This window comes from Eimeria mitis, genomic scaffold (assembly GCF_000499745.2).
Source record: "Eimeria mitis Houghton genomic scaffold, Emh_scaff7, whole genome shotgun sequence".
NCBI classification, from domain to species: Eukaryota; Apicomplexa; class Conoidasida; order Eucoccidiorida; family Eimeriidae; genus Eimeria; species Eimeria mitis.
This window is the reverse complement of record NW_013575089.1, coordinates 53824-66579: the sequence shown is the minus strand read 5'-3', so window position 1 is coordinate 66579 and position 12756 is coordinate 53824. Positions and strand designations below refer to the sequence as shown.

General features: G+C 49.8%; 3 protein-coding genes across 3 annotated transcripts; all 3 read right to left on the bottom strand.

Moving 5' to 3' along the window:
- Positions 1 to 3816: 3816 nt before the first annotated feature.
- On the bottom strand, positions 3817 to 5933 carry EMH_0001360 (uncharacterized protein; the record flags this gene model as incomplete). The annotated part of the gene is made up of 5 exons (XM_013501508.1): positions 3817 to 3846; positions 4038 to 4143; positions 4215 to 4510; positions 4836 to 5705; positions 5820 to 5933. 5 exons carry the CDS (start codon positions 5931 to 5933, stop codon positions 3817 to 3819), a joined length of 1416 nt encoding a protein of 471 aa, XP_013356962.1.
- A 964-nt stretch (positions 5934 to 6897) lies between these two features.
- Positions 6898 to 8462, bottom strand: EMH_0001250 (uncharacterized protein; the record flags this gene model as incomplete). Its single annotated transcript, XM_013501507.1, has 3 exons — positions 6898 to 7017; positions 7222 to 7343; positions 7628 to 8462. 3 exons carry the CDS (start codon positions 8460 to 8462, stop codon positions 6898 to 6900), a joined length of 1077 nt encoding a protein of 358 aa, XP_013356961.1.
- Positions 8463 to 9448: 986 nt separating this feature from the next.
- EMH_0001140 (uncharacterized protein) lies at positions 9449 to 10429 on the bottom strand (the record flags this gene model as incomplete). The annotated part of the gene is made up of 1 exon (XM_013501506.1): positions 9449 to 10429. One exon carries the CDS (start codon positions 10427 to 10429, stop codon positions 9449 to 9451), a length of 981 nt encoding a protein of 326 aa, XP_013356960.1.
- Between the last annotated feature and the right edge of the window lie 2327 nt (positions 10430 to 12756).

The following is a 12756-nucleotide window of genomic DNA, read 5'->3' as shown; positions in this document are numbered from 1 at the left end:
GAGTATAGCGAGCTGGCAAGCAATATCTATCATACTGAACAAAACATATCAAACTAACAAAGGTTAAGGAAATAAGTTCTCTCAGTTTATTCTCTCTCTGTGTCTCTCTGAAAATTGTTCTCTCTCAACCCCAATAGAGCAGGCTCTGCGGCCTTTGGAGCTGGGAGAGGAGACGGCGTAGCCTGGTGCAATAGGTTTTGTACCAAGGCTCATGCCAGCCTCTCCTATAATCATATCAGTGGTCACTCCATAAAGAATGTTAAATGCATTCACCAATGTTATATTCAGTGTACATCAATAAGCATTCACAGACACTTCCACTATTCATTCAACCCTCACTCATTTCTCAACGAGCATGGCATTGTTGCCGTGGTTGTAGGGAGTATTCACTACATAGGGTAGCTAGCCACGCTGGGGCCCAAGGCATAGTGAGCGAACTCTACAATGAACATCAAATGAGACCTCTAGATGTTTATTCTGTAGAAAGAATATAAATGACGTCATATACATGTATGAGCTGAACTGGGCTTGCCTCACTACAAACTGCAATATCAATTTTATTATTACTCTTCTCCTGGCTACCTCTTGAGGATTTGGCTTGGAAATGAACTCAAGAATATATTTTATTATTTTAGTCTAAATTAGGGAATAATCATCGAGTGTAGCATTTAGATCTAGGGTGTTTAAGTTGAAGGTAGACATGACAGAATAATAGTAGCAGCTGAGGGCTCTACACCAAGGACAATACTCTGACCCAGGGCAGTAGTGGCCTGACCAGGGAAGAGAACAAAAACCCCATATCGGAACTTAGTTGTTCTATTAATCCCGAAATAGCACTCATATATATGTTTTAATGGTTGCTGTTAGATTGTCTATCTCGAATTTAATCAAGTTTCTAGTCGTCGGAGATACTCTCCGTAGGGTGGCTAGACACCAAAGCCAGTGCAAGGTCGGTAGCCAGAATTCCACCTTTGGGGCTCGCGTTGGGGACAAGCTTCCCTACTACGGCTTATTAATAATTTACTTCCATTCCAGCAATTGGGAGCGGCCGGTGTTACTGGATCCTGCAGCAAACCTGCTGGGGCATTACAGTCGCTGTAGTATGACTTCGTAGTCACATTCTTGAATTTGCCCTCAACCTTCGCTGATAATATCAATATATAATAATACAAACTCTGTTATTTAGATGCAAGCGGTTCCCGTGAGCCCGTCGGCTCTTTTGAACCCTGGGCGTTACAGCGATCGGCCGCAGGGCCGGGCGATGATCCTGGCGAAGTGTCGGTGTGGTGGGTAGCAACTAAAGGCATTAACAGTAGGACACGGAAGAACCATTCTTCGTAGGTTAATATTAGTAGCTTAGCAGTTAGTGGAGCACTATTATTTATCTCTTTTAGTATTGCATTGGTCCTCTTTCATCAAACAAGGTCTCTCAAGGTTCCACTTGAGCTCTAGTAGTGCCCGTGCACTACACATAGCAAGTAAGGCTACGCCCAACTTGTCCTACAAGGAGGGGCGAAGTTCCGGACCCTCTACCGCAAATACTACGCCAATCAGTCTAGAAAGGAAGATAAAATTCAGATATTCCGTTGCGTGTCTCCGTTTACACCCTGCTCTGAATTCGGCGTCCGGGAACAAGGAGCTTGCTGGCCTCCGAGCTACTTGACGCCATTGATCTCATAGCATAACTCGGCGGAAACCCTTCAGTACTCATGCCTGATATATGTGATACTGTACGAAAACATTTAGGACAGTAACGATTCCCGTGGCTTGCTCCCCCCTAAGCTGGTTTTAGTACTGTGCCCAGTGGAATGCCCTGCGGTTCAACAGGGCAAGGGCTAGGGAGAAAACCGGTGAAGTCACCGGAACCCGGTTTGGAACCGAGAATTTCTTCTTCAAGAATTCAGTTTTTATTGTTTCGAGCTGCAAGGGTATCTGTAGACCCAACCTAGCTCATCAAGAGAACGCACATTAAGCGCACATAGGGCGGTGTAGTCGTGTCTAACGTCTAGCAACGCACGTGGAAACCGAAACGAGATACAGTGAAGTTGGTGAACCTGGTGAGCGCAACCACCGATTGATCTGAATGGTTTTCCAAGGCAAATGCGTGAGAAACACATTTCTGGCGCATGTGGAGCCTTTTGCGCGATAAGTCCCTTCAGGACCCAAGGGGGGTGGCTTGCAGCTGGAGTCAGGCGCTGCTGCAGGCGATCGGCTGCAGGTGGTCTGCCGAGACAACCTAAAGGCCGTTCGTCAATGTACGTGGTTTTACCAGGGTCATATCCAACGGGAAGCTACCGACCAACATAAATATGATGGCGCCCAAGAAGGACAAAAGGCCAACTAAAAAGAGAACGTAAAGCTCTAGCTAATGTAATGTAACTGACGCATTATAGTGCCACCACACTACACCCAGCCCACCAGCTGCACTCTAGTGATCGTCAAACCGCGCACACGGGACTAAAAAGCTTGAGGAGTTTCGTATAGCTTGACCGACGATCAAGGTCATCCAGTAAAGGCAAACTCGTTTCGTTCTGTACTTCCTTAATAACTCTGTGGCTGCACACTCGTGACCGCTTTTGAGCACCTTTCCCGAGGCACGTTTGTTCGCAGCTGAGAATTTGAGTGACGTTCAAATTTGGTAGTATGCCGCAGCGCGTACAGTCAAAACGGCATATAGTCAAACCGCTCCACCATAATTCAGTCGGTTACCCGCGGAAATATACATCTCCATAGGTAAAAAACATGAAAGACATGTAAGTCAATGGTGCGTCTGCCCATCGTCATGCTGGCAATGCATATATTTACTCGTCTTCAATCGCCCCGTCTTTTTGAACGGTCACACCCCGAGTAACAATTTTCGACTTCAGCCCCCATCTTGCCACAAGGCTCGCTGGAGAGCACAAGCTTGTTACTCAGTTTCGTACCCACTAGTGAGCCTTGGTGATCTAGGTAGATAAAGATAGATCCTTTTCATGCGGAAGTCAGGAAATTGTGCTTTACATGAAACGATCTTTTGAGGTTTCATACCTGCGCTAACCGGTCCCAAATTAGTCTCGGCTAACAGACTTCTGCCGAAAAGTCAGGAGCGTAGCAAATCGAATTCTCCATGAGCGAGTTATGGCCCGCTCATCAAGAAATCACATTTGATGAAAAGCTACACGGTGGCGGCGGTGGAGGAACCTCCCGTGCTCCCAATTGAATTCTCAAAGTATCCTTACGGGATGTATAGATACACGTTTCTGCATCGCATACCGGCATACACGTTTCTGCATAGCATACCGGCATCGCAACCCTCACCACATGCGAGTACAGCAAATAGGCCCTTACAGCGGTTGAGACAAGTACATACCGGTCCGATTCGTCTCTAGCGATGTACTCCTTGGACATTAAACCTTCAAGCGATGACTTTACGGCTTCTGGCCTCAGTCCGCAACAATTAACATGTTCACTTGTCGTTGAAGGTTTCTCAGCAGGCCTTTGCAGGATCTGCATCAGTTGTTGGTGAGTCAGTCGACGGTGCTGCTTGAAGAGCCTCACGATTTTAGCATCAAGTTTTGCCCTCTCTTCTGCATCCAGTGGGCCTCGGACCCTACGCGGAGACAGGGGCTCGGTACCTTTCGTCGTAGAGTTTCCGGCCTGTTCGATTGTCCACGCACAGCACAGCAACAATGCTGTAGAGTTTGAATGTGACATGTTAGGGAGCACTCAATTCAAACAACAATAAGAGATAAAAGCCTTTCAGTTTACTGCAAGAGGATTGACTTTGCAAGGTTGATGCGTAGTGTAAGGCGCTTTAATTTACTGCAAGAGGATTGACTATGCAAGGCAGACGCCTAATGTCAAGTTCTGCATTGAAGCAGAACGACGAAGATAAGCCGTCGCCTGATGACCTGCGCTAAGAAAAGGCAAGACCCACGCTGCAACAAGGATGGATGGGGGTCTACCTGCTAGTCTGACGAAAAAATGGGCTACGATATTCAGGGTTTGTCCAAGTGTCCGACGAAGCTTGGCTGGTGGTGAAAATTTAGACGGCTTACCAGAAGGTTTTGGGGGTCGATTTGAAGCCCTTCCAATATGACTAATGCTTCTTCTGCGGATATGCCAATCAGCTGCGCTGCTGTCTGCACTGAGATAAGGGGAATTCTGCACGAGCAAACGCAAAACCGAGAAAAGCTCGTTCCATGAGGAGTTCCTGGTAGAGCCAACGGCCTCACCTCCCGACGGTGTTTAGCATCTTTCCCCACTGGTTATTCAGGAATTTGAGTTGACACTGGCGCATCTTGTCGTCCAGGTTAGCCACGAAGTCGTACTCATTAAAAAGCAGCAATACGAATGAGGCTAGCAGGCAGACGCGGAAGTCTGCGGCTTTCAGCTCAGCACAGGTCCCAGCATGACGTTGAGTCGCATGCGGTTGTTGGCGAAGGATAACGGTCATGTCTGCGTGTCCTGCCCTCCATAACCAGAGAAGCTGCCGCTCGGGAAAGTGTGTTTTGTACATGCTGCTAAATGCCTGCACAGACAAATGAACTCGAACAAAATAGTTATGAGCCGTCAGGTACTTGGTATATGCTCATATGCGCCACAAACAAAATCAAGAAGAATTGAATCAGCGACCTGATTTGCGTCGACAGATTTATCGGTAGAGCCACTTAGACTTTAATATGCATATAATATCGAGGTAGCAAGGCTGACACAAGTCCCTGTAGCAAAAGTACTAGTAATTAAGAAGAAGGGACTTGAGGCAGTGATTAAAACTCAAGCGCGTAAAGATAGAAGAATAACCACGCCATGCGAATAGTGCTCAGTATACCACTCAGACCATGGGCCAAACCGACCTCCAAATGCGTATGCAGCTCTTTCGGAATCTTGAGCCCTCCAGTATTTACTAACTGTTTATGCAACTGACCCAAGAGTACATCGGGCCCTAATTGTTGGGTAGCGTGACGACTTGTTTCAGGGGCCCCTAAGGGGAGATACATTTCCCATGCTGTCTTCGTGAGAACTAATGCCTCAAACCTGCATGTTAGTTCATGTTTAGTTCCTGTTGAAACTGTCGGCTCGGATTGGGTCTCTGGATTCCGGTCGGAGGTAGCATGCTCATATTTCAGCTGCACTGTAGGGCGCTGCAGCTGCTGGCCGGCGCCGGTCACTGCATTTTCCACTACAGGAGACGCTTCTGCCGCGGTTGTATCGGAGGATACCACTTCTGCTCTAGGGGCTAGGGAGGTCTTTTTCTGTTGTACGTGCCTTGCATATAGAAGCATGGTTTCACTTGCTGCAGCGATGTCCGATATAACCTGCCGAACACGCCACTGCTCTTCAGGTGGAACGGGGCAGCGGGCCTCAAATGCATGTTGAATTGCCTCCCATACTCTCAACTCCAAGGCACAAACTGTTGCTGCCACATCGGAGAAGACGTCTACAGTGCCCACTGCCCGGTGGTTATATGGGGTGTCACTGTTTTCGAAGAAGGCCCTGTATGCAGCATGGTTGTCCCCTGCCGCACGGCGCGCCCGAGCTAGTCGTATATGGATCGGAATTCCTTCCAGACGGCCAGAAAGCTTGTCAGACCCAAGAGGACCTAGCCTGCCGCAAAGGCCCCAAATTGCCCACTCTGGCAAAAGCCTGCAGGCCAGCAGTCTTGCGTATGCCGAAAGGAAACGTTCTGGGAAGTGCAGCCTCGAACACAGACGAGCTACAGTCTCCTGAAGGAACGAGACAGAAATTTCTGTGCCCTGGAAATAATGCACAGGCGCGGTGACATTGGGTACTTTTGCTTCAAGTGATACAGGATGCAGTGGGCTGGATTGCTGACGGACCTCCCATATGTTTGTATCTGGTGTCTGGCCGTCATTCGCCGGCAGCGTTGCAGCTGCGGCTCGCCGTAGTTGGAGATCCATGTACGCAGCCACTGCTTCCTCTACTGTAAGCATGTTCGCGGAAGGAACTGCTGTGCAAGCTAAGCATCTCGCTATTTGCGGATTCGAGACAACGGTGTCAAACGCCTGTGTCGGACGTTCGCAAAGGGCAAAGGTACTTTCTGTTATGAGTGCTATTGCTCACCGTTCCTTCAGATTATCGAGAAACATATAGCCAGGAAGGCTATATTTCGCTACAGTCAAATACACTAGATGCTGTTTGCGTACGGTACCTGGTTTCGCGACTCAACGGCGATTGGCGCATTGTTGCAGAACACTACCAGCTGCTTTTCGGACTTCTTGAGATATTGCAGCAGCAGAAGAACTAGCATTTCTCCCCTCAGAGGACAAAAGTCGCAGTGCACTGCAGACTCTGTTGCATTCCCTTTATAGCTTGCATTTACTTGCCCTGAGACTGTTATTTGAGATGAAGACGACGTAGTTGCTCTTGTGGTGGAAGATGTCCTCCTGTCTCCGGCAAGGGAAGTAACACCATCTCCCTTGTCGTGCCTCTGCTCTTCATGAATACTTCTGCCAGTTTTTACATCTGAGCGCTCTTCAGCCTGTGGTAAGCTATTAATGGCGCCTTGTCCTTCACGACAAGCTGTGCATATGATGTCCCATTGTTTAGAGGCACATCTGAACTTGCAGCAGCAGCAGAGGAGAACGAATATAAGATATACAGAAGAACAGCATGCCCCGGAATGCGGTTGGCTCTCTGGTAGATTAGTATGGCTGTGCTGTTCTGACCAGTGGCTGGAGGTTCGTACTGGATTGAATCGGTAAGGGATGATGACCAATACAGACGCAATTGATGAGCAATGTTGTCTAGACACTCTGGCCACTCCTTGGCCCAGTGCAAAAGCAGTACCACCACTGCAGCATTGTGCACAGGAGGAACTCGACGGCAGATGGAGAAACGAAGGCAGGCGCATACATTTGCGTGAGGGTCGCTACGTATGTATTCAATATTCAGCATCTAAGTCATGCAAAGTTGACACTTGCCACTCCAGTCGTCTTCTCGTAGCAGTTGCTGCAACGTAGGGCGCAGGAACATAACTTTGCCAAAGCTTTTCCTCAGCAACACCTGCCGAGCTACCTGCACCGCAGTGTCAGCTGAAAGCAAGGCAAGGAAGGCAACGCAACAAACTCATATTTGTGAGAACTGCGGCCACCTACCAAAATACTCGATTTGGGAGGCGCCTGCATTTTTAGCTGAGATATCAAACAAAGATGGCGTCGTTTTGAGGCCTCCAAATATTCACAAAAATGCCATGCACTAAATGTATCAGCACGTGCCTACTGCGGCGCCGAAACACGTTTCAGTGAGGGAGCGTTCTGCAGCTGCAAGCGCCTCCACCGCTCGAAGAAAGGGTCGCAGTTCCACTCCCCCAGCAATCATCTTAGAAGCTGCGTTTGCATGCGCTGTAGCAACCCCCTCCAATAACTGTCTGAAAACGCAAGTGAAGGACTTGAAGCGAACTGCTCAGTGCCCATCTACACGAGCGCCTTTTTTTCGCAGTTCACGAAAATTCGGCTTTAGCCTGAGATCACCACCAGCTCCTCTTTTGAGAGCAGTACATGCGTGTTTCTGTCTTCAAATTGGCCCTATTAACTAATTAATACATGTAACGCTTTCCAAGTTTCAGCTTTTCGAACATGTAGGGCAATTCGGCTGCTCATGACTGGCGACCCATCGCTTTTGGTACCTGCGACGTACCTCCTGTGATGAAACCATGTATTTGAGCGTCCTCCCCAAGGCCCCCCCCCCACGCCGATCCACATCACATACAACAAGCGGATGCTCCTTGGGGGAGGCGGCAGAGCGCATTTGTATGAACCGGAGCAGAATGTAGCCGTCGATGCATCTGCTGTATCTTCTGGAAGGAATGTGTTTCCTGCAGTTTGAGTTGGCGAAGGGGAAGCGGCACATGCTCCGGAAGTCATGGCTGTTTTTTTCCGGCGCTGCAGTTGGACGTGCTGTGGATCATCAATCCTTCTCAACAGAATCAGGGCCTCTCGAATCCACTGGAGTTGTGTTGTTGCTGCTGGCAGCCCCGTTACTGATGCTTGCTCAGCAACCGATGGAGTTGTTTCCGCCGCATCTTGCCTCACCGTGGTAAACGATGCTCTCCGCGGCTCTCGTACAGCTACAGCTCCTGATGCGGCTTTCTGTTCACCCACGGCAGCGCTATGCAGAGTCTCTCCGAGAATGGATACCAGAGCCTTGTCTTGACCGTCACAGGCCGATGGCTGCTTCCTAGCAAGCTCAAGCTGAGGCTGCAGTTGCCTCGAATACCCAGATACCAAAGCACCGTTGGCCTCTGCAGAGAGGAGAGTTACCAGATATGCATCATCATCCTCGCCGTGGGGCAGCTGTTCATATCTCCCTTGCTGCAGCTTCCAGCGGTTCGGTTCCTCTTGTTGCTCGAGAGGGGCCCCACTTTTTGTCTCCTGCACGCTTACTTTAGGAGTATGCGCCTCTGGATTATCTGACTGCTTCAGAAGCGTTTGCTGCTGTTGCAGAGGGGGATTTCTGTTCATGGACACGGAATTATTCCCCGATATTTGAGGCCCTCCAGCCGATTCTATTACATCCCGCCGATGTCGTGCTTCACATTGCACTGAAGTATTCAATGCTACTTCAATGATCATTCGGGAGCACTCGTGCCTTAACTGGTCAATCACTCCCCACACACGAGACCTTAATACCTCCACCAGTCCACACAGTGCCTGATGTAATGCGCACAAGTCCCCCACAAAGGGTTTGCTCTCTATAGCCCCTTCACGCCCTTAGACTTACACTGCAAATAATTATTTGGTTTTTCTAGAAAATACAAGGTGTTTCCACAAGTGGACAGTGAGTCTTTTAGAAACTAGCTACGGCTCGAGGTTTTTGACAACGATACTATAACACTACTTGCTGTAGACAGCGCCAAAACGACGAAATGGAAATTCGCTGACAAAGCGTCCAAAGATGACAACAGCGGCCTCATCGATCGTAGAAACTTGGCACAGAAGCTTCGCTGCTGCACGTGCTACAGCTTCTCGCGCTTTGGCGCTCCTTATCCCAGCTGCTTGTGCTGCTGCCAGTGCCTCCCTTGATGAATTTGCTCCACGCATCTCAAACTTTGCAGGGTTGCTGAGGCACCCAGGCTGTTGCTGCGAGAGAGCCTCCGAACCCCTTGCGTAGAGATATTTGAGGAGCAACAATGCAAGTGTGTACGATTTCCACGCTTTCACGCACTGAACCACAAAGTCCCTGGCTGTCAGCGGTCCAATGCTAGCTTTTCCTTCTAATTGTGAGTGAAGCCCATAGCGGAGACGATCGGAAACAGCGCTTCGAATCAATAGACAACAGAAAAAAAGGAAGTGCCATCGCGCCGCGGTTGGTGACTGCAGCAGTGCATGCAAACCTGAACCACACATTCATCAGGTATTCTATCATCAAGCAGCAAATGGAACTGTAACGGCTTTTACCCGGGCTCTTTGCGCCGCAGAAGTGAGCCTGCTTGATTCAACTGTTCCATTTACCGCTTAGCGCTCTGAACAATGCTTCCGTTAGGTGCAATCAATGGTGACACACCAGATGCGGCCTGAGACAGTGTAGCTATTTGTTTTTGCGACAGATAAGCAGCACCGCTGAAGACCCGCAGGGATGAGATGCTTCCGTTGGCGTCACTAAGCCAAACACTGGGTTCCTCTGAAGCGTCAGAGAATCCCAGTATGCCTGTTGGGCGGGTATTACTTGACGGTGTCCAGTCTAGCTGAGGCCCGGCAGAGACCTCGAAAAGGGGCTCAAGGAGAGCAGAACGGGCTTTACTTAGTAAATTTAATAGCTCTTTGCCCTCTTCTTCCTCGTCGATCCATATCCTCTCCAGTGCTGGCATGGTACTGCCCCCCAACATCCAAGATGAGGGGCTTTGAGAAAGTCCAGAGTTGGTGCGTAGAGCACAAGTTGACCCCTCGGGATCTATTGGCTCCCTCGGGGAAGATGAACTTCTTGTGCAGCCACAGGGCCCACGTGAGCCGGCAGCTCTTCGTCGTTGTCTGGTCGACGCCCTGGCTGTTTGTCCCTCGTGGCACAAATTGGTGGAAGCCACCTGCCTCGACTGAACGTCTTCCGTGAGCCCTTCTTGTGTGTTAGGTTCACTAGGTACTGGGTTGCTTGCGGTTTCGCAGGCTCCTGACGCAGTGTCCGGCGAGTGACGCTGGCGCAACTGCAGGTGCCGACGAACGGAGCGTCGTTGGGTACTTGTGCGCTGCTCATACCGCCGCAGCTGGTCATTCTGTCCTCGGCGCTGAGGGTGATCTTGCCCTGTTGTCGCTAGACGCCTAGTGCGAACCCCTGGCAACAGCGCAGGTGGCGCTGTCTGGAGATCAGGAGCTTGCTGTTGTGTTAGCGGCATAACTTCCCGTGGTGAGAGGCCATCGGACCTCCTCCGCTGTCGTTTAGTTCCGCGCCTTCCCCCGACAGACTCTTGATTAGAAGTCGGCGACATCTCGCTCATGGCTGCCTGCAAATTTTAGGGCGTTAACTTCAGACACGGCTGTCGTTAATCTCTGTGCAGGATATGCCGTGTAAGCCAAGCCAAATGCTTTAATGCTCGGCATTAGGAGGCCAGTTAGTCGTTAGTGAAGGGGCCCCATTCTAGGGGGTATTGCGTTTGGCTTCGTTAAATCGGCGGCTTCCACTGGGGTGCCTCTCAATAGGTTTAGGTGCAGCGGTGACCCTCAAGGATAACCTTAAATGGTAGATTCACACGTACTGTGGATGCTTTTCAGTACTCTGCTCGTTTGTTGTTGACACATTGACTCCCTGGCTAATCCAGGAGGTTGCAGCCCTTTGCATGATTCTGTACAGTGAAGACCTCATCTAGAATCGCTAGAACAAGCGACTTCTACACACAGGCGCAAGTATTTTCTCACTGTTAAGGCCATTTATGCCAAAGAAATAATACCGCGGACGCGGTGCTGCATTCTGAGGCTCGCTGCTAGGCCATCTGGCTGAATTCGGTGCTGCAGCTGTGGGAAGTTGTCTTTCGCGCAGTGAACGGCCATCCAGGTCAGGTACAACAAGTAAAGTAGGAAAGCTAGTAACTAACTCATTGCCTGACTCGCAGAATTAGGTAAAAATTTCTGCATAGAGGGATGAATTTGAGCTTAAGCTGCAGCCCGTGCCCACTGGAGCTGGCGCAGTAGTGACCCCGCCTCACACATGCGTTAGCAGTCCCAACCGTCCATTAGCATAATTCTGTGGGAAATATATAGGAGTCGGTTACACCTAGTTGCAAGATCTTCTGTGTTTTCTCGAACTGGCATATCATTCCTTCTGTTGGGGTCGCATTTGGATCCACCCACGATTGCCATACGGAGTAGTTGGATGTAGTTCGAAAGTCCATACAGCCTGCATGCTTGATCGCAATATTCGTATGGAGCGCCTCAAATTCTATGTAAAGCCACAAAATATACTTAATGGAGTGCATTGGTACTCCCCCGATATCGACGCAGTGGCTGTTCTGCGGATCTTCCGTAACCATGGCAGTGTTTTGCACTTGCCATCGTTACTATCCTGGGCCGTGTTTAACACGGCACAGTATAGGAAGGACATCGCCTGCGTTTTCTGTAACGCGCTGCTTCTGCACATATAGCCGATTTTCCCCACAACTAAGTTGGCTTGAGGATGAAGCCACTAGCAAACGTGGGAACCCGTATGGGGTGTGGGCTTTGCCGCCTCTAGCCTACTGGAGATCGAGGGGTAGTCAGCAACCATTATTTCTTGTGGGTGCTTGCATGCTGCAAAGGTAAGAAATACGAGTCTGTACGTGGAGTGATGCTGCTTTGCCCGCTTAACTGGTAGTCTACAGCTCTGCAACGCCTGAAGCAACATATCGGGCATGCTGAAGCTGCACCATAGCAACCGATGATGGTGTGCTAAGATCTCTTGTAAGACCACCCGACAGCAGTTGAAGTCTGATGAACAGATGTTCTGGATGTGCAACCCCAACGCTGCATAAGTACACCTGCTGTATGTTGATGGACCAGGGACACAAGCAGCTGGTGAGACCCACTCAGGCGTTTCTCTACAAACCATGATAACAGTCCGTTTTATCGGAATCAAATAAGACTGATTCAGCTGACGTGAATAAGCTACGTCGAAAGAAGTACGGGCCCACCGTGAAACACGCACAATGGGGTCATCTCGACTCCCTGCTGGCGGCCATACATCGACTAGGCGACGAACAAGCAATAACATAGATAGTAGCAGGGGAAACACGCATTGGTTAAGGTTTACTGCCGCAAATGAACGCCTCCCGATAAGGGTTTTGCCTGGAGGGAATACGCGCAGCTGCTTCTCTGCAATTCAGTGTATAGCACCGTTGGCTCTTGGCGTCAAGCACGCGCCTGCTGCGAGGTTGAGCCTCGTTGCCCGTTGCGATGCGATTACTGAGTTGTAGGCATCAGCGTTGTTCGGCGAATATCGATGCCACATGGAAAAGGGAAACCATTAGCCGCCAATATTCGTTTTGCAGCAACTGGTGGTGTCACGAGGTTAAGCCTGATACTGCATCGCCTAATGCACGACAGGAAAACTCGCAAGCCCTTTATAATCAGCCTCTAAAGAAACAGTTTAAATGCTTGGAATAACCGCCCTCGCAATACGGCGCGAGCACGTGAATACAGCAATATGGTGGCGACGCTATAGTGGGGGCGGCCCTCATGAACAATACGGGACATGGCTCTGAACCACTTAAATCATGTGATTTGTTTGTTTGCGGTGCCCTGATAAGGTAAAGCTGAAGGCCTGATCGGCGCTGCTGACGGGTATTCTGCAGCG